At 33.5% G+C, this 23846-nt stretch overlaps 1 protein-coding gene and 1 pseudogene across 4 annotated transcripts in view; one reads left to right on the top strand and one right to left on the bottom strand.

The window, feature by feature from the left end:
• LOC119636070 (homeotic protein ocelliless) overlaps window positions 1-11613 on the top strand; it is a 46253-nt gene extending 34640 nt beyond the window's left edge. For all 4 annotated transcript variants that reach the window (XM_038031193.1, XM_038031165.1, XM_038031184.1 and 1 more), the window contains exon 4: window positions 10340-11613. In XM_038031193.1, the coding sequence (XP_037887121.1) occupies window positions 10340-11452 (1113 nt within the window). In that variant the 3' untranslated portion in view covers window positions 11453-11613. The remainder of the gene's footprint in view (window positions 1-10339) is intronic.
• Window positions 11614-18426: 6813 nt separating this feature from the next.
• On the bottom strand, window positions 18427-18868 carry LOC119642525 (annotated as a pseudogene).
• Window positions 18869-23846: the final 4978 nt, after the last annotated feature.

The raw sequence follows: 23846 nt of genomic DNA, 5'->3' as shown, positions 1-23846 counted from the left end.
TTTGTTGCCATTTTAAAGGTAACTTCAAAATGCCTCTCTCATAGAAGTCCTGGTCTCTATTTGCAAAAAACTCTAGTAGTCGATTTTCACAATCCTCCCTAGATTCCAATCTTTTATCATTAAAGAAATTTTGCAATGCAAGAAAAAGATGATAATCGCTTGGTGCCAAGTCCGGACTGTATGGCGGATGCATTAAAACTTCCCAACCAAGCTCCCGAAGTTTCTGGCGAGTCACTGTAGATGTGTGTGGCCTAGCGTTGTCCTGGCGGAACACGACACCTCTCCTGTTGGCCAATTCTGGCCGTTTCTGGTCAATCGCTATCTTCAAACGGTCCAGTTGTTCGACAGTAGAGATCAGAATTTAGCGTTTGGCCATACGGAAGCAACTCATAATAAATAATCCCCTTCCAGTCCCACCAAATGCATAGCAAAACCTTCCTGGTCGTTTGAGGTGCTTCACCGCTCTTTGACCACGATCGTTTTCGCACAGGGTTATCGTATGTGATCCATTTCTCATCTCCAGTCACCATCCGTTTAAGAAATGGGTCTATCTCATTCCGTTTGGCCAAAGCTTCGCAGATGGAAATTCGATCCATCATGTTTTTTTCTGTTAATTGGTGTGGCACCCAAACATCGAGCTTCTTTTTGAATCCAGCTTTATGTAAATGGTTTAAAACTGTTTTATGTTTATCGATTTTTAGCTCCTGGGCGATGTTACGACTGCTAACATGCCGGTCAACTTCGATCATTTCTCCGATTTTATCGACATTTTCGACGACCGGCCTACCTGTGCGAGGTGCATTTTTAACATCAAAAATGAAATATTTTTGCCGAGAACTTGTCAGCCGATAGAACGATCTTCTCTTCTTTCTATCCGTCACGCACTTAGTTTTGCTTAACCTAAACGAGAAGTCTTGCTTCAAAGTCTGGATACAAACTGAAGTTAATGCTTTCTCTTTTTGTTTTCTTATTCCACTCATGGTCAAGGAATCTCGATCGATTTTTAGAAATCAGCCAAACTAAAGATTAAGTTAACTAAGGAAAGGAAAAAAGCAAATGGTACGCGGAAATTAAGCTAAAACCATAGACGTTTTGCTTGAATCCATTTCAACCAAAACGAATCATTTTGATTCTATTCCTTTTCGTTGAATTTTCGCCGTTACAAAAGTGAAGATAGGGAGGTTAAAATTTGACAGAAACATTGCCCCTTGATCGATTCGAGACTCAAGATTAAAAAATTGTAATAATTGTGTGAAAAACGTGCCAGTGTGCGTTAGAGAAATTGAATATAAATTTGAATTAAAATGTGCTGTCGTTACTTGCGGACGTATGTAGATCGAAACTATTTTGAAACTGGGTTCGCAAGTTTTCGGAAATATGTTCGCGAAATCGAAAGTTAACGAAGAAAATATTGTGAAAAAAAGAAAAACCTGGTTTTCCCGACGGTTGCGCCAATTTCGTCTATATTGCAAGCAATTTTTAGCCTTCGATTCGTAATCGATCCAGGAACGTTTGTGCCAAAGTTTACCTTCCTGTCTTTATAGTTGTAACTGTGATAAAGGGGATCAAAATGAGGCCTTTTGATAGGCACAAATCATGTTTGTCATCGGCGTATCGAAAACTAGAATCGGTTTAAGAAAACTAGAATCGGTTTAAGAAAACCGATTGTAAATATTCAAAAGTTACTCTCTCTCTCTCTCTCTCTCTCTCTCTCTTGCTCTCAAGTAAATAAAATTTAGAAACAAATTACACACCTATTACGTAACAATTTCTTTAAAGATCAAAACGTAAAAGCGAGCGAAACGCGGTGCGCGGTAGTTCTAGCGTCAATGAGCTTTTTGGTATTTTCTTTGCGGTAAATTAATAAAATTTGAAAAAAACAAAAAAAAGACAAGGAAAATACTTTTCTTAATACTTTCAAGAGTAACTCTTCTTCATTGCATTTTTCAGTCATATTTTCATATTTACTTCTTACGGGTGGACTTACTAATCAGTTGGACAGCAGGACAGTTGTTAGTGTTTATCTCTACCTTATTAGTTTCGGTTATTCCCTTATAATTTCTAATTCAATGCAACTATCCCTACAGTCCGTATTGGCTTATCTTCATTCTCTGCAAGTCAATGGGCGGCATCAGAATACCTTACACTGCTATTGTTCAGTCAGTCGTGTAGCCACAATGGCACAATGATATTAATACGTCGTAAATCTATTATCGTATCGGAACCTGAATCTCTTCATTTTGTTATTGTCAATGCGTCACCACAGTTCATGTTATCTTTTACACCCATCGTCTATTCATTTCTAAAGCAATTTTTGCTTTTGATTGCCCTCCAAGTTGTAAAATTACTTAAACACGAACTTGACAGGCAACGGGCGAATGCCTTTCTATATCGCAATAGTAGTATGTGCTTGTCCGTTTACCTGATCATTTACTTTCTAAACAAAAATCCTTTGAAATTCTTGCGAGAGGCGCGGACGTCAAACGTCGGCGACTAGTTGCGACATGGAAAAGGGAATGAGTGCGAAAAACTTGCATTCAGCCGATATTTTGATCACAAGCAACTTCTTGTGCTTTATAAAAGAAAACACTATATATCAATAGAGAGAGAGAGAGAGAGAGAGAGAAAGAGAGAGAGAGAGAGAGAGAGGATGCAAAGATCTTTATTATCGTAAATTGATATCCAAAGTACAAGACCTCTTACTAGTTTTTATGTACGGTCAAGCCAATCATATCGAGTATTATATAAAAGTAAAAGTACTATCGAGAGGTTTTGGTAGGGTTTTTTTTTTTTTTTTTTAAATTTTCTCAAATTTAAATTTTTAATAAAAAAATTAATATTATGTCAAAAATTTCTTTACACACCACCGTCGATAGGGGTTACACTAGACGTGTCATTCCACTTAAATTACGATAAAATTTCGTAAAATTCAAATTCACTTGCAGATATGTGCATCCGTCTATTCGTCCTTCGACCTTTGCAGGGAATTGTCAACGTCTAGCCAAAAATTCATACCGCGCGTATATCTCTATCTATATGAATACACCTACAGCACACCCCCGCAATTGCGAAGACCTAGAAACCTTAGAAGAACAAAAAAAAAAAATAAAAAAAAAAAAAAAGATTTATTATTAGGAATAATTTGCAATTTTAAAAGCTAAATACTGTCGCGTTGGTAATCGTCATACCGATTAGCAGATAATTGATTGCTTATGCAACTTATAACTACTGCTACGATATTGTTCTCGCGATAATAGCAAAATAATGATAGCTTCGAAAAGTCAAACGCATAGTTTCGCTGATCGCGATCAGCATGACTTGAGACTTGAATAGTATCGATCCATTAAGAACATGAGTGCCCGGTAAGAGACAAAAAAGATAAAAATAATGAAAAAGAAAAAAAAAAATAAATAAATAAGCAAACGAACCGACACATAGTTGTAAATTTAACACATTATTCGTAATAAAAATTGAATTAAAATCATTAATTGCGTTACGTGTAGTTTGAATGGCTTTAGCTTGTCCGGCAGGTGGTTCATTAAACTTTGTAGAAATTAGCAAACGACCTCAAAAATACATTTACAACAATAATGACAATATAAAATCAATATACAACAAAACATTGTAAGACTAGCACAAGTCTATGCTTGGTGGACATTTGGAAAAACGATAGTTCCGTGTATTACTGAAATTTAATAGTTTTCTTTTTTTTTTTTTTTTTTTTTTTTTTTTGCCTTTCCTTTATATATCTTACTTTTTAATGCATGTCGCATAGACATAAAAAAAAAAAAAGCAAAAACAACGCAACGACACATGAGCGCAAATGTAAAGTGCTGATGCCGAGGATACCATAGGAAAGCGTACCAGTACCAGACACAAGTCAAAGAAAACAATACGAATGACATGACGGACAGACACATTAACTGAATAAAAAAAAAATGAAAATAAAAAAAAAGCAGATAGAAGAAAGAAGAAAATAAAGAAAAACATATGCACAAACGTACGTTTGCATGTTTGGTCAATTTTTTTAAGACTTTTTTTTTTATTTTTTTTTTTTATTTATTTTTATTCCAATTTAGGCCTCGTACGCTACGTAGAACACGTATGAAAGCAAACGCATATATACATGACTACGTGTCATTTTTCACATGATTTTCTTTTTTCTAGGCGGGTGACCATTTACCTACAAGGGCTTCTCTACTCAGACAAGCAACACGTTCAGTTGTTTTTTTTCTTTTTTAGTTGCATTGGCTTTAAAAATGATGTAAAAAGGAATGCAAAATAAAAACTTCTACTTCTGTATGTGCTTTGGTTGCACAAAAAAAAGAAAAAAGAAAACCGAAAAATAAAAAAAAAAACCAATTCATATATTCAGTGTCACGTCCTTAAATTACGAAAACAACATTAAACATGAGTTTCAGCAAAATGACAAAAAAAATGACTGCAAGATTGCAACTGCAATTTTCTAATAATAAATCCTGCAAATCCTGGCAGTTACATGTGACAATAACTGAAAATTGTAAAGCAATGTATGCCTGCCTGCCTGCGTGCGTTCGTGCGTTCGTGCGTTCGTGCGTGCGTGCGTGCGTGCGTTTATATCCGTGCATTTCTATATCGTCATATAGGCGGCTGTATTTGTTAAAATCATTATCATGCTCATGTTGTTTGTTTTTCCAACTAGCATGGTTGGCTGCCTCGCATGTCATCCCAAAATGACATGATCACCGATCAAGGTTTACGACTAACAATTATCATACAACACATTGTTGTAATCTGTTTGTATTATTATTATTATTATTATTATTATTATTGTTATTATTGTTGTTGTCATTATATAGTTTTTCTATTGTTGATATATTATTAGTGATAAAGTGACATCTCAATTTTCAAGATCGTCTTTCCGAACGACAAAAATCTCACAAATCTTAGGCAAACAGACCGCAGGCATACATATTGATGCTACTGCTTAAGGGATTGAATATAACAAACATTTTGCATTTTACAGTTGATCTTTTCTTTACTAACTCAGACTGAAACTGACACTGAAACATTATCATTATTACTCGATTCAGAGTAAGTATGTATGTAAGTAACTAAATAAGTAAGTAAGTAAGTAAGTAAGTAAGTACCTAAGTAAGCAAATATCCTAAATAAACAGAAATTATTGTTTGTTTTAAGTAAAGTTGTAAAATCTCTTTTGGCAAAATATAAAATAGTGAATATTTAACAACAACAACAACAACAACCACAACAACAGCAGCATATATTTTTACACAATTCATGCAATTGTCCTTCCATTGTCGCATTGTTAAGTTGTAAATTCGGTTGCGATTTGTTGTTTTAACGGGAAATTTGTCATTTCTTTTTACAGTAAACAAAAGGAAATTTAGGGTCATTAATACTCATGCATATGTCTAAAAGCACTCACATACATATTATATATGTGTATTCACGCGCTCTTATAAACACACACACACACACACACACACATACACATACATATAGACATAATGTATGTCCTTTATATTGCGTTGTTGTTATTGTTGCGTCTGTTGAGGGTTAAATGAAATGATTTCATTTCATTTCATTTCTCTACGCTACGTTAAAAACCTCTATGCATATGTGGAATTTATTTACTTTTTCGTGCTGTCGCTGCTACTGTTCTTGTCACATTTGTATTTTACAATTTTATGGCTTCTCTAATGTCTGCATATACCAAACAAAGTCAGAAAAACATATGATGCTGTTATCTTCTTTAGCAAACAACTAACCAGCAGCAATTCTTTGCCGTCAAAACTTTTATTTACTTTTCAGATTTATTATTGGGAACTTTAATCTATTAAACGTAATTGTTGGTAATATCTTAATTTTTCAATGTATGTGAACAATAATCGTATGCAAGTATCAAAAAAAAATTTTCAAGTTCTCTTAAATTTCTCATAATAACAAAAAAAGAGAGAAAAAAAGCCGAGTTCAGTAATAAAACAAAGTACTTATGAACAATCCCCATACAGTCAGTCACCAGACAATTAAAAAGAATGAATACAATGAATAAATATATGGATATATATATGCACATATATATATATATATATATAGGCCTTGCGCCTATAAAAGGGCGAAATTCTGGATTCTGGAATAATCTCGTTTTCGATTTCTTCGCGAACTTAATGGCCGGTCGCACACTCTTGCTAAAATCCGCGTTACCTTTGCGGGACTTTCGTGCTAAAACACTGAAACCAGACTGAGGGTTAATCGATAAACTCACTTCGTTCACTTCTAGAGCTAACTGTTAACGATTATTGATTCCCCGACCGATATATCACAAAGTAAATATTATTCATTCGACATGGATGGATTCATATACATAATGGGACAATTTTAACAGCAAAAAGTTGCCTGATCTTCCATGTACGAGCGATGATACGCAATGTTGTGATAGCATACCAAAGTGAGATTTTCCTGATCGCTTCTAATGGCCTTTAAGCTTTTGAACTTCTATCCCGTTAAATACTAATTACTTTAAATTATTAACTGACAAGCTCGAGGTAGATAGAAAACAAATTGAAAAACATTGGACTGCAAAGGGTTAAGACATTTCAAAAATCTGAACATATCTATTTTTGCTTCAGATCTCTTTTTTGAACGGGAATCGTACATTGCAGTCATTCAGCTTACTATGCATGTGCACGCGTATACACTGCTATGTGACATTTATATACAACGTGACATGATTGTACAACATTTAGTTTTCACATTCTACACCCTGAAGAAGGATATGGGAAGCTTATGTGGTCTCGAGATACATTCACCTTTTATTATGACGATCGATTCAAAAAGTGATTCCGAATCATTCGAAGCTTTTCTGTCAATGTTTTCTTATGTGCAACTTCTAGATTGCAATTTTTTAGATATAAGGTCCTGTAGCCCATAATGATTATCTTATTTGTTTTGACAACTGCATGCTATTCACAACTTTTCATTTTTCATAATTATTTTCCAGAGATTTTTCATTAATGTTAATGCATTCTTCATCACTTTGATAAGGAAGAGGTCTCCTCAGCTTGAATATAGTTCATTTCCTGTTGTGTATGTGTGTGTGTGTGTGTGCATGTGGAATTAATTTATTTTTTGCATGTTCAAGCTTCGTTTCTTCGTTCATTATTGTCTTGTTTTAAATCGCGCCCAAGAGTAGGCTTCTACTAATATAAAGGATTTTCACACTGCACTGCCACAACATAAAGAAAATTTAAAGAAATCGATAATAAGCTGGAAATGCAATATCTACAATTTGAATAAGGCTTCTTAGCGGCTACACACACACATTACAAAACAAAAAAACTTTTCTCAATAAAGAGAAACTAAAGTTTCAATTTTTTACACAAAAAACAGATCTTAGTTGATTGATTTCCTTTCAACTCACTACGGGAAAGTAATAAAAATAGAGATATTTTAGAACATCTCACTTTCTATATGTCAAGATTTTTTGTCGGATCGTGTCAAAAAAGGTCTTTATTGAGTTCCTTTAAGCCACATATCTAAAGGAAATAAAATTACTATGAAAGAAAAATTAGTCGCTTAAGTGAGAAGTGTTTTGAAAAATTCGAAGAGAGTGGTTTTTATTGTTTAACGTTCTGCTTTCATAAGTTTATAGTATATTATGTCGACAGAGGTGATATAAGAAATTCAATGTCGATCCACAGTCGGCATAGGGTGGTGCAAAGGGCAACCGTATAGGTGAGAACTACAAGAACTGTCAAGACTATGCCCCGCCCAGTTCAAATTTCAATGCAATAGAGTTTAGTTTGATCGTTGATCAGGCGAGTGTTCAGTCGGTAAAGTAATAACACTTGCCGGTTGGTCACACACTCTGCGTCCGTTTCTCCCTCTGTCTTTTTCCTCACATCTTTCCGACGAGCAGCACATTACACGAATAGGGGGTATTCCTGGAGTCGGCTTTAAAAGAAAAATAAAAAAAAAAAAAAAAGTGTTTAAATAATTAAACAATAAGCATAAGAAAATCCAACGAAAATTGCTTTTGTTGCCTACACATATGTAAATTGACTATAACGACGGTTATGGATCATCCCATCCTATTAAGTTAGAAGAGTACCGATAAGAATACCTTTTCGACATACATCCAACGAACGTTACACGCAATACCCGCAGTTCGAAGTTCGTTTTTTTTTTTCGGTCGGCATCGTAAAGAAGAAGCTCGGAAAATGAGTTTAATTGAAACTGATGAGATATGTGAAGAAAATTATTATTTACGTTCAGAATACGTTTTAATTTTAAATGCATTCTATTTAGTAATTAGTAAAAGCGCATGTATGTAACTTTTGTTTTTATGTTTTTAATACATTTATGATTGTTTGTTAAAATTGAGAAAAATCTCATGGAAATGAACGAAATTTTCCGATTCATTAAATGATATCAAAGCAATCTTCAAATTAATAGACATTGATTTATTTACAAATTCTTATTTTATGCAAGGGCACAAACATACATATATACACGGATTTCAAGTCTAACGAACCAACAAAAATTGAAATTTAATTCCAATTTTAAAATTTCTTCATCAGAAGACGACATCAAACAAAACAACAAACAAAAAAAAAAAGGAAAGAAAGACAAACGACGAACGATTCAAACTTTATCGCGACAAAACAGACGCCGAGTAAAATGAGAACGAAATCAGAAAAAGCAAAAAAAAATAAAAAATAAAATAATAATAATAATAAAATAGCAACAACAACAACAACAACAGAAAAAACAAATTAGAGAGAAAAAAAAGCAACAAGAACAACAACAACAAAAAAAAATTAAAGAAAGGAAACAAGCGAAAGGACTCAAACACAATGCAGAAAATTGTATAAAATCTTTTCCTATTTCGCTATAATGAAATCAGATACGCCTTGTTAATGCTCTTTTCTCGTTGCATGTGAAACGAGATGTTGAATATAAAGCACACACACACACACACACACACACACAAGCACACTAACAGGCACGCATACGCGTGCATATATAAACAGTGTGTAAATATGTATGTGTATATGTATGTATGTATGTATGTGTATATTGCTGAATGCAAACACACGGGGTGCGTATATAAAATTCAAATAAAATTGCTTTCTCCTCCCTTTAAGTGTACATTTTCCTTCTTATGTTGAGCTGAGCAGAATAATGATTTTTCCGATTTCAATGAAACGCTTGGTTGAGCAACTAACAACATGAGGGCGTTTTGAATGCGGTAACAAAATCATTTCATTCGTTTAGATAGGGTGTAATGTAATTGTGTTGGAATGGTTAGTGGGGCGAGTATATTACGGGGCGGGATGGGGTTAGCTTGGTTGGTTAGTTTCATAGCATCAAAACCATTAATAACAACATGCTCTGGTGTAAAGTGCGCTTTTGAATACGACTAAAATAACATTTGGAAAATCGAAACAATGTCCTTTAGCTGATATTCGAGTACGTTTGTCAGCACTTTGCGGATTGTTAACCGTTGCCGTAACCTCATTCCCCATCATATCGCATCACATCACATCACATCATTCTTTTTTTTTTTTTTCCTTTTAACCTCCCCCTCCCCTTAACCCCGTTCATACAGACACACACATACACACACACACGCACACACAAACATACAAATACACATACATTTTCACGCATATCACACAAGTTGTGATAATGCCCATCGAGGAGGGTATATCTTTTCCGCACTTGTTGTACGATAAGAAAAACTGATTCAGTGAATGGTTGGAGGTTTATTTTTCTATTTGACAACATAATCGAGTCAATTTGCAACTGTGCGCCTTGAATAAACAACTAACTGTTTGCCTGTCTGTACATATAACATGAACGCAGATACAAAAATTATGCTCCAGGCTGACTGTATAACTTTATTATATGTTTATTCTTTATATAGTTGGGCGCGTGACTTTTAACACTTGTGCTTCGTTTGGGAAAATACTATAATTTATTCATTGATACAATTTTCTTGCTAAAAAGGCAGGCCTGGCAGGCAAGCAGCCAGCAAGCCGAACATAGCAAAATGATATACAATTTTTTGGCCCTTAGTTCGGCTGAAGGGTGCCGGGAAACAAATAAACAAAAATAAACATAATAACACTTATGATGCCAACAAATTTAATTGCTGTGAGAATGTTGCTTGCGGTGAGCGCGGGCGTGTGTTTTATGTAAATAAACAAACATTACATTAACTTTCATTTAATATCGCTCTTATATACGTGCACACGCGTGCACATATATAGACACACGTCCAAGTCTAGATATAAATTAATGCTGTTTGTTATCTGTTTGGTGCTCCTTACAGGTATGGTTTAAAAATCGTAGAGCCAAGTGTCGCCAGCAACAGAATCATCAACAGTCCAACGGCCTTAACAATTCAAAACTAGTTGGCTCCGGTTCAGCCTCAACATCGGGTGCGTCGTCCTCATCACGCAACACATCGAATAATGGTAGCAGTTCAAGCAATTCTTCCAAATCCAATAATCATCATTCGTCGTTAAGCGGTAACAGTGGTGTTAACAGTAATAAAAATAACAATAGTGGCTCTACAAATAATAATTCGGCAACTACAAGTTCTTCGGCAGCTGCAGCCGCTGTTGTAGCGGCCGCTCAATCCATGAAATCACAGCACAGTTCCTTCCTGAATTCGTCTGCCTCTAACTCTAACGTTACACCTTCAATTTCTTCAGCCGTTTCTCATGGGCATCACATGGCCAATAACTCTGCGGTCTCTGCAATGGCAAGTGTCAGCGCTTTAAATTCAGCAGCGGGTGCGGCCCATCAAAACTCTTCACCGCTATTACCGACACCTGCCACCTCTGTCAGTCCCGTTAACACTGTATGCAAAAAAGAAATTATAACTGGTGGCTATCCAGGAAATGGAGGCGCTGATACATTAAGAGTTTCCTCTTACGACACCCTAAAAGAATCTGGCGGTGATATAGGCTCAACTGGTCATCACAGCATTTACGGTACTGCAGCTTCGACCAATCCTCGCCTTCTTCAGCCTGGCGGTAATATAACACCAATGGACTCGAATTCAAGCATTACCACACCCTCACCTCCAATAACACCAATGTCACCGCAATCAGCCGCTGCTGCTCATGCCGCTCAATCAGCTCAATCGGCTCATCATTCAGCCCATTCGGCTGCCTATATGTCTAATCATGATTCGTACACGAATTTTTGGCATAATCAATATCAACAATATCCCAATAATTACGCTCAAGCGCCGAGCTATTATTCGGAATACTTTAGCAATCAAAATCAAGTCAACTATAACATGAGCCATTCGGGTTATTCGGCTGCTTCAAATTTTGGTCTCTCACCAAGTCCTTCGTTCACCAGCTCTATGTCAGCTCAGGCCTTCTCGCCTGAATACATGACACCTCAAGATAAATACGTGAATATGGTGTAGAAGCTGCTTAAGCAATATTGCGGCGGCAAGTCAACGGAAGTTAATTCTTCAGAATTCTACGTTGGCTCAAGAACTCACAACGACTTCATTTAAATGACAACATTCACAAGACAAATATATATATATATATATATATAATGATAACAACAGAGCAAAATACTAAAAAAAGGTTAAAAAAAAAAAAAACATATCGCAAACTTTTGGTTAATTTCAAAAAAAAAAAAAAAAAAAAAAAAAAAAACTGCAAACTGCAAAAAAATGAAAGGGCATAATAATCTAATTTCGTGTATATACATATGTATTAGTGTGAATCAGTGTACATAAATCAAATGAAGATAAACTTACATATTTACAGTGAATATTTTGATAAGTCGTTGTGTTGTATATCTTGACAGTCATCAAAAATGAAAACAAATAAAAACAAGAAAAAAAAAAAAAAAAAAAAAGAATAAAGAAGTTAAGCAAAAACTAAAACGAAACCATTTATTAATTGAACGAAATCATTGTAAATATGTATTATTGCCATTCATAGCCATTTTTAGCAGCCAGGATCAACGAAAAAACGAGTGATAATTATTACACACAAGTGTGAGTGCATTGTATTGGCATTCATTACATTGTTGTAGTGTTAAATGTTAAAAAAAAAAATTACCATTGTAATCATTGCTACGTTTTTTCCGATAGTCTTCCCTCCTTTCTCCATAATACTCCAAAAATATGTTATTACAGCCGTCAGCGCGAATGGCAGACATATCGGGACTGCTGCTGTCTCGTCAATTCAACTCCAAAACTGTAAAGCCAATCATAAGAGATCACACAAAACATAGTTGATATTGTGTTGATCACTTATTAGACCTCGTCTGTCCGCTGCACCCTTTATAATTATGATAGATGAACATGACACCTGACGACGAAAGCTGATAGAGAAAGTTAATCCTGCATGTTATCGATCAACTTTGAAATTAAGCCTAATCAACCTGCACGTACTCTTATAATTAATAAAAAAAAAACAAAAAAAAACAAAAACAAAAAACTAAACTACACACACCAATGCAAGAGCAATCGTTGCAAATTTTGCTCATAAACTTATTAGATTTGCATAAAAACTCAGAATGAAACTCAAGGCTTTCTTCCCACAACTAATCAAAAAGTGTTCGAAGTGGTGCGTATTCAAGATGCGCTCCCAAGCGATCTCGTACTTGGCTTTCATAATACACTAAGGCTGCCAGACTTCATTGATACGTTAAAGGTTACGGGGTTAGAGGTTAACACCACTGCTACCGCCTGACTCTCGACAATTTTCTTTTTCTTTTTCTATGGACGAAAAAAGCGATAAAATAAGATAAGAACTATTCTCGAAAAGCACATTGAATTCGAACGGCTGAGTTTATGCCGTGATAAACTTTCTTTCCCATATTCGGGAAGAATCAAACGACTCATTAAATTAATGCAAAAAAAAAATAAATAAATAAATAAAAATGAAAATTGACATTCATCTCTAGTGTGAATTATTTTTTTTATTTGTTTGCAAAAAGCCGCACAAATCGCTCAAAATGTTGAAATAAATTCTAAATTTTGCAAATGTGGAAAATATGCTAAGAAAGGTATACGCAGTTTGCGGTCATGATCTCAACAAGGCACAGTTTAAAACCTCCTTTCAAGATAGAGAAGACTCTCTTCTACCCTCTTATGGAGGAGATCATAAGCAAAAGAATTTTATCGCAAAGTCCGCTATAAGAAGATCCCCTAATGTTAACTAGACTCTAAACAATGAAATTATTATTAATTTATACCTTGCTTCCATGTCAACACATACTATTGAGCGAAGGCCAATAAATCGATCTACTATGTGGAAATTTCGTGCAATCAACTTTTATGAAAAGTTATCGTCGAAGGCCATTTTTCGTATGGAAAGGCGACTGACCTTATCGCAATCGAGTTCCTCACATCATCTTAGATGATTGCAGCTGATGATTTTTGTCGAGTTGTTTTCTTCTATGAACTTTTTCGAAATGAGACGTTATATCGGTAGTGACAGCAAAAGTGGTTCCATTCAATCGATTTTCAATAGGTTTTGGGTAAAAGCACTTCGGTGTACTACGCACTTTCATTAAAATATCTCATAAATTGCAACCTGGGTAGGCATCAGACAACGGAAGGCAACGGAAAGGACAGTTTAAATCGATTTAAAAAATGATCCTCCATACGTCCGCGCCAATCACGCATGTAGTATAGAGTGCAAAGAACTATTAAGAGATAAAACACAGCCAACTTAAGTTTTTACTATTTTCCTTTGTTCAATTTTCAAATCTTATAAAGTCAGCAGCTTTTACAGAGGGCAGCTGTAGAGATGAACTAACATTGGCGCGTCGGTATTATTTTATAACAAGATTTCAAGATTTCGATTTGCTATGAAAAAATGTTATCTCGTTTTAAAGATTATCGAATATCTATTGCTATTAAAAGGCATAATAGCGTGTCTCAGTGTATGTGAAATGAATCTTTTAAAATATATGCAACCAGCAAGCACCACAAATGGATCGAATTAATGAAAAGTGTTTGATATTTCGCTTCTTATTCGTATCTACAGACTCTTTTGCAAGCAACGCAGTTTAGTATTCAAAATATAAACCCATAGCCTAAATCTTGTGTTTAAATGGGAATCGGCCCAGCCTATCTACACTCAATATGTTTCACTTTCAGTCATTTTATTTTTGCATTAATTTAATGGGTCGTTTGATTCTTCCCGAATATGGGAAAGAAAGTTTATCACGGCATAAACTCAGCCGTTCGAATTCAATGTGCTTTTCGAGAATAGTTCTTATCTTATTTTATCGCTTTTTTCGTCCATAGAAAAAGAAAAAGAAAATTGTCGAGAGTCAGGCGGTAGCAGTGGTGTTAACCTCTAACCCCGTAACCTCTAACGTATCAATGAAGTCTGGCAGCCTTAGTGTATTATGAAAGCCAAGTACGAGATCGCTTGGGAGCGCATCTTGAATACGCACCACTTCGAACACTTTTTGATTAGTTGTGGGAAGAAAGCCTTGAGTTTCATTCTGAGTTTTTATGCAAATCTAATAAGTGTATGAGCAAAATTTGCAACGATTGCTCTTGCATTGGTGTGTGTAGTTTAGTTTTTTGTTTTTTTTTTTTTTATTAATTATAAGAGTACGTGCAGGTTGATTAGGCTTAATTTCAAAGTTGATCGATAACATGCAGGATTAACTTTCTCTATCAGCTTTCGTCGTCAGGTGTCATGTTCATCTTTCATAATTATAAAGGGTGCAGCGGACAGACGAGGTCTAATAAGTGATCAACACAATATCAACTATGTTTTGTGTGATCTCTTATGATTGGCTTTGCAGTTTCGGAGTTGAATTGACGAGACAGCAGCAGTCCCGATATGTCTGCCATTCGCGCTGATGGCTGTAATAACATATTTTTGGAGTATTATGCAGAAAGGAGGGAAGATTGTAGGAAAAAACGTTGCATTAACTCTTGTCTTTTTTATATTTTTTTTCACTTTTGATGACTGTCAGCACATACCAATGCCACGACTTATCAAAACAATCCGTATAAATGTGTACGTTCATCTTCGTAGATTTATGTACGCGAAACTATGAATGTCCTTTCACTTTCGCGTAATTATGTAAAGTTTATATGTCTTATTATTATTTTACTTTTTACCATTTTTTCAGTAAGATTTTAAGAAAACGAAAAAAAAAATAAATATATTACTCCTTTAGTCTTTTACTTTCTTTTGCTTTCATTTTTATCTATTACTACTCTTTCCCGTCAATGCTAGTGGAAACATATTGAATATATTCGAAGATATAGCAGGAAATTACAATTCTACATGGACGCAGAGACTACCACGTGTAACCGCTTGCAAAATATTTGCCTTTGAATAGGAAGTGGCGATCAAAGAAAAAAAAGAAAACAAAAATACAGGAATCTATCAGCAAATTGTTAAAGCACACAGACAAATAGTTAAGAGTATGTAGACATTTTCGCTAACCCTTGTTATAAGGTTTCCTAAAAAAATGTTGTTACTCTTAACTATTTCCAGAAAATTTCAATCACTCCATCCGAGGCTGTAATGCTTTTTATGAACAAATTTTTCAACATTTATGAGATATGAAATTAATGGTTTCACGCTTTAGAGCGTTAGGGGATATTACGATCCATTCCTTAATCTTTGAAAGCTATTCTTTTAACCCAAATAAAAATTAATTAATTATTATGCCAATTAATTCTAAGCATAATTTTTCGAAATGTTTTTAAAGAGGCCTTCTATTATATGTAGTAAAGGCTTACTTCTATTGCAAGCCGCCAAGAAAATAATTATAATTCACTCTTCAACTGTAATACAATTTAACTTTCACTGGGTATAGCAAACAGCAAATCCTGTTTAACTCTACACTGAAGAGAAAACGTAGGATCTCTTAACGGGATTCATTTGCTTTCTTATATCATATTGCAAAGCAAAAAGTGTGCTATGGTTTATTAAAAGGCAGCTGAAATAAAAAATAAAAAAAACAGAAGAAGAAGAAAACGTTACATATATCTGGCAGTCTTTCTCTCTCTCCCCCTCCCCCCCCTCTCTGTATATCGAGAAATTTTAGTAACAAAGTACGAAGAAATGATATAATTATATAATTAAAAACATTATTAATTGAAATTCACAACTAAAGAAGTATTACGGCATCATTTTTTTTTTTACTATAACTTTTTTTTGCTTTCTCTTTGTTTATCTCGTTATACGAATAAAGTGTTTATCTTCACCATTACTTTCTGAAAATGTTTAATGTTTTCTAAAAGGTTTTCCATATCAAAGGAAAGGAAACGGAGAAATTTAAAGTGAAAACAAAAACAACATCTTATAAGATAAATATCATAAATTAATAATAGTAATTATAATAAAGAAAAAAAAAATAAATAAAATAAAAAAAAATAAATGAACATTAAGACTTGTAAAAAATGTTTAAAAATAAAAGCATTTGTTTTATGTGTAAAATGTAAAAAAAGAAAACAAAATTTGTAAAATTAAACTTTTAGGAAATAAATAAAAATAAAATATTATACATAATATAAAAGGAGAGATTTAATAAATAAATGTTCAAATCTTTAAAAAGAAACAAAAAAAAAAAAAAAAAAAAAAAAAAAAAATAATAATAATAATCGTTCTTTACATGTAGTAAATTCATATAAAGTCTTCACGGGTGTAGACTAACATGCATACACACATTTATATGTACATATATATATTTATATATACATATATCTACATCTATATATATATATATATATATATATATACATTATATCTACATCTATATATATATATATATATATTTATTTATTTTTTTTATATATATATTATGTTTATATATATATATATATATATATACAACACAAAAACATTTATACATACACAAATACAAGCGATACATACGTATATATAAGTATTTAGCAAATGCAACATTTTTACTTAACTGAAGATGACGTTAATATGTAAAATCATCGCAGCTCTCTTTCAAACCAGATCTGTATTGTATTCTCATCAAATATTATGAAGACAAAAAAAAAAAAATTATTAAAAAATATGAAAAAAAATTTAAAAAATTTAAAAATAATAATAATAATATTATTATTATTACTATTATTACTATTATTATTATTACTATTATTATTATTATTATTATTATTATTATTATTACATGTACAAAATTCTATACAAGAAAGGAATGGAAAGAAAATGAAAAGAAAGAAAAATTATTAAATATTTTTAAATGCAATGATTTTTATATATATACACATGTATGTATATATATGTATATCAACCATCAAACTATAAGAGTATTCTCATTCGGAATTCCTTATCTTAACCGTCAAAAGAAGTTACCAGAGTAGATAACATAGTGTGTGAAATTTTTATTTCAACATTATCCGTAGAAACTGTTTTCCGTCTAACTGTTATTAAATTTAAAAGTTTAATTTAAATTCATAAAACCATTAATCGCTTACAAACGTACTTACACTTTAACTTTGCTATCTTAAGATAAGGCAAGTTTCAATATTTTTGTTTTTATTTTCCTTGATAACCAACTGGACAATCTCTATAATCGACAATCAGTCTGAAAGATGATAGAGAAATTTATAATAAATCCCTCCTCTCAAGGCAGCAATAGTTATCTCAATCAGTCTTCACGATATGTACTAACAAACTTGACAAATATTGTAACTGGATGTAATAGTGGTGGTGGTGGGTATCGAAAATTCGCCTATAGGGCGTTTATAACTTTTTTTGCTTGTTTTTATTATTATTATTATTATTATTATTATTTTTCTTTTCTTTTTAATTTCTCTATTTTATATATAAATAATGTTTCTCGCTCATTTTATATATAAATATGAAAATCAATCAAATTTAACTTGTTTTATTACGATTTTTATTTGTTTTAAAGAAAAATATCATTAATATTTACGAACAGAGCTTATATATATGTATATATATATATATATATATGAACTCGTTCATTATGTAGTTTTGTCATACATAGAGATTATGTTCCCATATATATATATATATTTTTTTTTATTTTGCGATGAAATTTTTTTTAAGTTAAAATAGTTTTAAAATCTTAAATAAAAAAATTAAAAACAAAAAAAAAAAAAAAAAAAAAAAAAAAAACCCCCCAAAAAATATTAAAAAATTTTTTTAAAAAAAAAAAAAAAAAAATTAATAAATAAATAAATAAATTTGAATTATATATAAACAAAAAAAAGGTATAATAACAATAATTATATATATTAAATGAAAAGCAAAATTAGTTGTTTTATTTGCTTTACAACAGCAAGGAAGAGCAACTAACTGTATACTCACGTTAACTTATTAAAAAAGAAAAAAAAAAGATTAGAAAAAACGAAACCAATGCTGCATATTCCGACAATCTTACATTACAACATATTGCTTACAAACGGCCATAGCGACCATAACGGCCATCCTTTCTGTGAGTTGAATCCGACGTAATAAGTGTAACATCTTCAATGCGGCCAATTTTCATGGATGAACGAGCTAGAGCTCCTACTGACGACTGCACTCCAGAACGGGGGGGGGGTTGCCATCTATAGCGCGCAATTTGATGTGTAAAGCAGTACACAGCCGCAATATTTTACATTTTTCAGCAACAGCAGGGAAGAAGCGTCATCACGAACGGCTTTCACTTTCATGCCATCACCAGTGACATGGGCTATGATTTCACGGCCCAACAAATCGGTTACATGCACGTACACGTATCATTAAAACTTGCATAAATATGTGCAACACCGAAAACGTATTCACCATCACTCACTTGAGGACCTAACGACACTTGGACACTCTTCCTTTTGAGCTTTAGCTTTACGGGGTGCCATCTTGTTTTATTATCCAACTTCGTGAACTGGATACGGGAAAAGGAAAATTTCGTACGCACTTGCTTGTCGAAGCTTCGAAGCAATCTTTAACGAATTTGAAAATCGCTCTTTCATCTCGATCTTCGCTTCTCGCTTAAATAAACTCATTTAGCTCAAGAATAACTTGACTAGATCAGCTAAACGAATGCACTTTTCTTACATCTTAACAGTAAAAGAGTACATTAGCATCTGTAGAAGTATTCCAGATCTAATGGTAATCGTATCGTATGCCCCAGCATCTGTTTCACTTTAACGATTTTCGTCATCAATATCCTTTAATTTAGGTCATCGGAGCTGAAGTTTACACGAAGGCCAATTTTAATTATATTACTTAATATTTGCTAGTTTGCTAATACCAAATTGCCATTGAGATGGGTCAGACTTAGTTATTACAAAACCTTGTGTGAGTTCGTTTGTGAAGTCATAGTTACTTTCTAAGAATTTTGCTGAAGCAATTTGATACTGTGTGCTGCTTAGTATCTCTGAACTCAAATACACTATAAATGTTGCGAGCGAGCTACGATGCCCCGATTTCGCATAGGAATTCATACTTCAAACCGTTCCAATATATCTCTCGGAGTTTGCAATAATTTCTTTAAACAGACGAAAGTATATTAAGCGAATGTCAAAGAACAAGCATTGGTTTCCCTTTACCTTTACTATTAAGTGAAATACTGGCTTAGTAGCCTAATAGTCCAATAGGTAAGGATCACGACATATAGATTAGTGTTCGAGAATTCAAAACTCAAGTGCAGTAGAGTTTATTTTGGTCGTAACACCTGTCGACTGGTGGTGGTGGTGGTGGTGGTGGTGGTGGACATCCACTAGGCTACAGCCACACTGTTCATATTTTTTTTCTCTCTCTTCACGAATAGCGGACACCTCCTTGGCGATTGGTGATTTATAAATTTCAACCTTGACCGCCCACAATACACAATAATGTAACCAACATTCTTAAGCAGATCTTAAGCTGCTACCCTGGGGACATCTTTCTTATGCACCTCATTAAAGATATTTGAATCTAAGGCATGCAGTATCTTAGTAGATAATTAAAAATCTTTTCAGTTAAAGTTTTCTACACAGTTTCGCCCTCCTAGATATTACCATGTATTGTGGTCGACTCAATAACTCAACGGGCTTACCGTAAGCCGAAATGAGTTTATCTGGCAAAGTCTAATCTCTAATCTATAATAGCACAGAGTTTATGTCAATATCAAAATTTTTTAGTTGTAGCGAACTTGAAATAGATCCATCTTTTATTATAACTATGGATTCACTTCGCACTTTCTGTATTGATTCAAACTTGTCTGCCTGTCTATGCGTTTGTCTGGTTTCCTGTGTTCAGTCTAGAGATTACAGTTTTTTTAAGATATTTTAATGAAATTCGGTAGACCGATGTGTTGTCGTTCAAGGCCGAACGCTCTTGAATATGGTTCAAATCGGACCAACTTTTCGACGACTCGCCACTTAAAGCCTTATTTTGAAAAGCCGGTATATAAATAATTGCAATGTCAATGTGATATAGGGTATAGGAGGGTGGGCTGGGTCCCACTATAGTGTCTTCGCTCATTTTCAAGTTTTCAACTTTTCAAAACCGAAACTGAAAGTCCGTTTGTGATTAAGTATGCATTAGATGCTTGCAATAATTCCTTAATTTCATTGTTATTGCATATCACGTTCGTCTCATGATTCCAACGAAAATTTTGTTGAAGTATAAGAACAATATTTTATCAACCAATCACTACCTTATTGCGATTACGATTGAATGAATGAATATTCGGAAAATATTCTTGAGGGCGACAATGGTTCGAAGTATATCCTTTACTAACGGAACCCACTGTGTAGTGATTACGGAAGAAATGCTGTATTTAAGGTATCTTATCTATCCAAGATATGAAATGCGCAGTTTAAAAACAGCGATCGCCAAGATAATCAAAAAACTTGAATACAGATTTGTGTCGATCATCTAAAGTACAAGGGAAGGAAGGAAATTTTCGAATATTGGCGAAGAAAAATATGTAAAAATCTGTCATATGAATTGAAGACGAGATGTGGCACTATTTTGGAGTGTGAAGTGTGTGCGCCTCTCCAAAAGTATGTAAGTATTTTTGATATGTGAATCAGTTGCAATCAAATTAATTGATCACCAATATCTACAACAAGATCGTGCCTTGTACATAGCAGAAACGTAGAGAGGTTTGGAAGATTCCAGTTGCCTGACAGTTTCCTAAACCGTGCAATCCACGATGTCAACAAGTCAAATGCTTTACTAATGTCTGATCTAATTATGCTTAAGAAGCAAAAGAAGCAAACAGAAAAAGTTAATAGTAAACTTTTAGATGGTACTTACTTGGCCTCCTCTTTCCTGCCTGCTCGACACAGTTTACAATTAAGAAATCGCCCTAAAAACTTCACATGTCTTTGCATGTGTAAGAGATCGGATAACTTCTTTATTGCTTGACAAATGCAGCTCGGTGAAGCTGCCATGAGTTGCCAAGTAGATAAGAATCGCAATTGTCCAATCCAGTATTCGCAGGTTCAAATCTCAGTGCAGTAGTAGAACTGGTAGGGGGAGAGTATGTACTTGCCTATCTATCTCTTTCTCTTTCCTCACTTCTTTATCACCATCTAATCGTGACGCACGCAGGTACAGGTACAGGGACCATCCTATGAATGATTGATCATATTTAAAAAAAAAAAAAAAAAAAAAAAAAAAAAAAAAAAAAAAAACTCCACGAACTTTTCTGCCAGCTAAAATACTCAAAAGCCATTAGGCGCAGAAAAAACTGCGCTTTTTCACTTCAATGCCATAAATTAACATTTTTACTAACTTAATCTGTACTTTCATGTATAAATTTTAATGCAATTAATAAAACACAATTTAAGTGTAGTTTCAACCTGATATTTATACATAAAAATCAATTAATTTAAAAAAAAAAAAAAACGAAGCATTTATTTCCAGTTGCATAGATCTGGTTTTAGTCAAATGTCAATGATCTCTGCTATTTTTGTTCTAATTTAATTAATTCTTTTTAATTTACATTTAATTTTGTTAAAAATTGAAATGAGTGCATGAAAAAGACAATAAATAATACATATTTTCGCATAATTCGTACATTTTGTAGACCTTTCTATGTCTATTGAATTTTAAATTTAATCAATATTTTCTACTTGATTAAACTGTTAAAGACAGACAGGCAGACAGGCAGACAGACAGACAGACAGACAGACAGACAGACAAAATAGAATTTGATCTCTTTATCCGTTAAGATTTCATTTTATTCACTATATCCTTAAATTCAATAACAAATTGCAAAGGGGGCAAACTATCGCACGAGTAAATACCAGTCACCCTCACTCGTACTTCCCACGTTTATGCTTCTTTTTTTTTTTTTGTTTTTTCGTAACCATCTTTTTAAGTCTATTCAGTGTGCAAATAAGAATTAATGGACGCGTGTTGCTTATAAAATTACCAACTAATTTCGTATTTATGAGAGTTCGACTTTTACTGCCATTTCGCTTTCGCTGTTTCGGTCGTTGTTACCGTTGTCGACGCTGCCGTCGTTGTGCCTACGTGTATAAGTAAAATAAAGGTTTGTTTAGAGCTCTTTATCGCCCAAATGCGTTTCACAATAGCAAATGCCTGCCTGCCAATGCATATATATATCGTTGTAAAAAGTATTCAAGCAAATTGCTTTAAATCTGCATAGTTGGCAAGTACTGAGCTATACGCAAGTTGATGTTGTAGGTAGGTATGTATGTAAACGGTGGCAAGAAACCTATCATTATGATGAGACCATAAATGCCAGCTCTTCGTTTCAAATGCACGCATACACACTCGCAAATATACATTAACGTATGCACTCATCTTTGCTATCTTTTTTTTTTTTTTTTTTTCTTTTTACTGCCTGGATGACATCTGACGTTTTCGCAGCAACTGCCATGACACGTGTCTGATGTTTAGGATCAAATAAACTTAGCTGCAGTAGTTCGAACAAAATAACAACGGATCTAAAGCTATCTGTGTACACATATTTATCATCTTAATTTATCCTTTTGCCTTAAATCTATTTGTGGTTTTATGGTATTTTTCTACAATGAATATAATGATGAGGTTGATATAGCTGCTGTTGCTTGCCATATACGCCTAACACTGGCTAATTAAATGACCATAAAAGCTTCAGCGTATACATTGTGCATAAGTTTTAATGAGAAATACAACCATCAACCATCAACATACGTGCAATCATTTCAAAGTGCTTTCAATTAGCAAAACTGATAACCAATTGAAAGAAGTATTTGTCTACCGAGCCACTAAATAAATGACAAAAAATCCAAATTTGAGCCTTCTATATATATATATATATATATATATATATACAAACCTTGTTTGTACGAATATAATTGTTTTTATTGAGGAAATCCAAATCCATGAACTGAAGGCAAAATCCGGAAACCTAGGCCAGACGATCAAATAGCTCATGTTAAGTTACTCGTTCTCCAATAAACTTCAAACTGTCTACAAACTTCCAAGACAATCATTATCGTGAAAATACGTATACTACAAAACAGATGAATACATTTTGATGATATGCACATATATATATATATATATATATATCTTCTACCATTAAAAGATCTTAAATGGATTTTTTTTACATCTTCGTCGCTCTATCCAACGCTGCTGGACTCCGTCTATATTATACAATTGAACTACAAATTTTTTGTAAAAGCAAGCAACCAAGCAGCACTATAAAGGACATGAATCCACAATTAAATAGCCCAGGCTATCCTAAATTGCAATAGCATTCATCGTTGGGCCAACACGCATCAGTGTACCACATTTTATCAATATGTCTCAAAAATTGTGGCCTGTATGTTGAACCCAAAAAGAACAAAAAAAAAATAAAAAATACGATGCGCAGACAGACAGACAAGC

This window comes from Glossina fuscipes, unplaced genomic scaffold (assembly GCF_014805625.2).
Source record: "Glossina fuscipes isolate IAEA_lab_2018 unplaced genomic scaffold, Yale_Gfus_2 0, whole genome shotgun sequence".
Lineage (NCBI taxonomy): Eukaryota > Metazoa > Arthropoda > Insecta > Diptera > Glossinidae > Glossina > Glossina fuscipes.
This window is presented reverse-complemented; position numbering and strand designations above follow the sequence as displayed.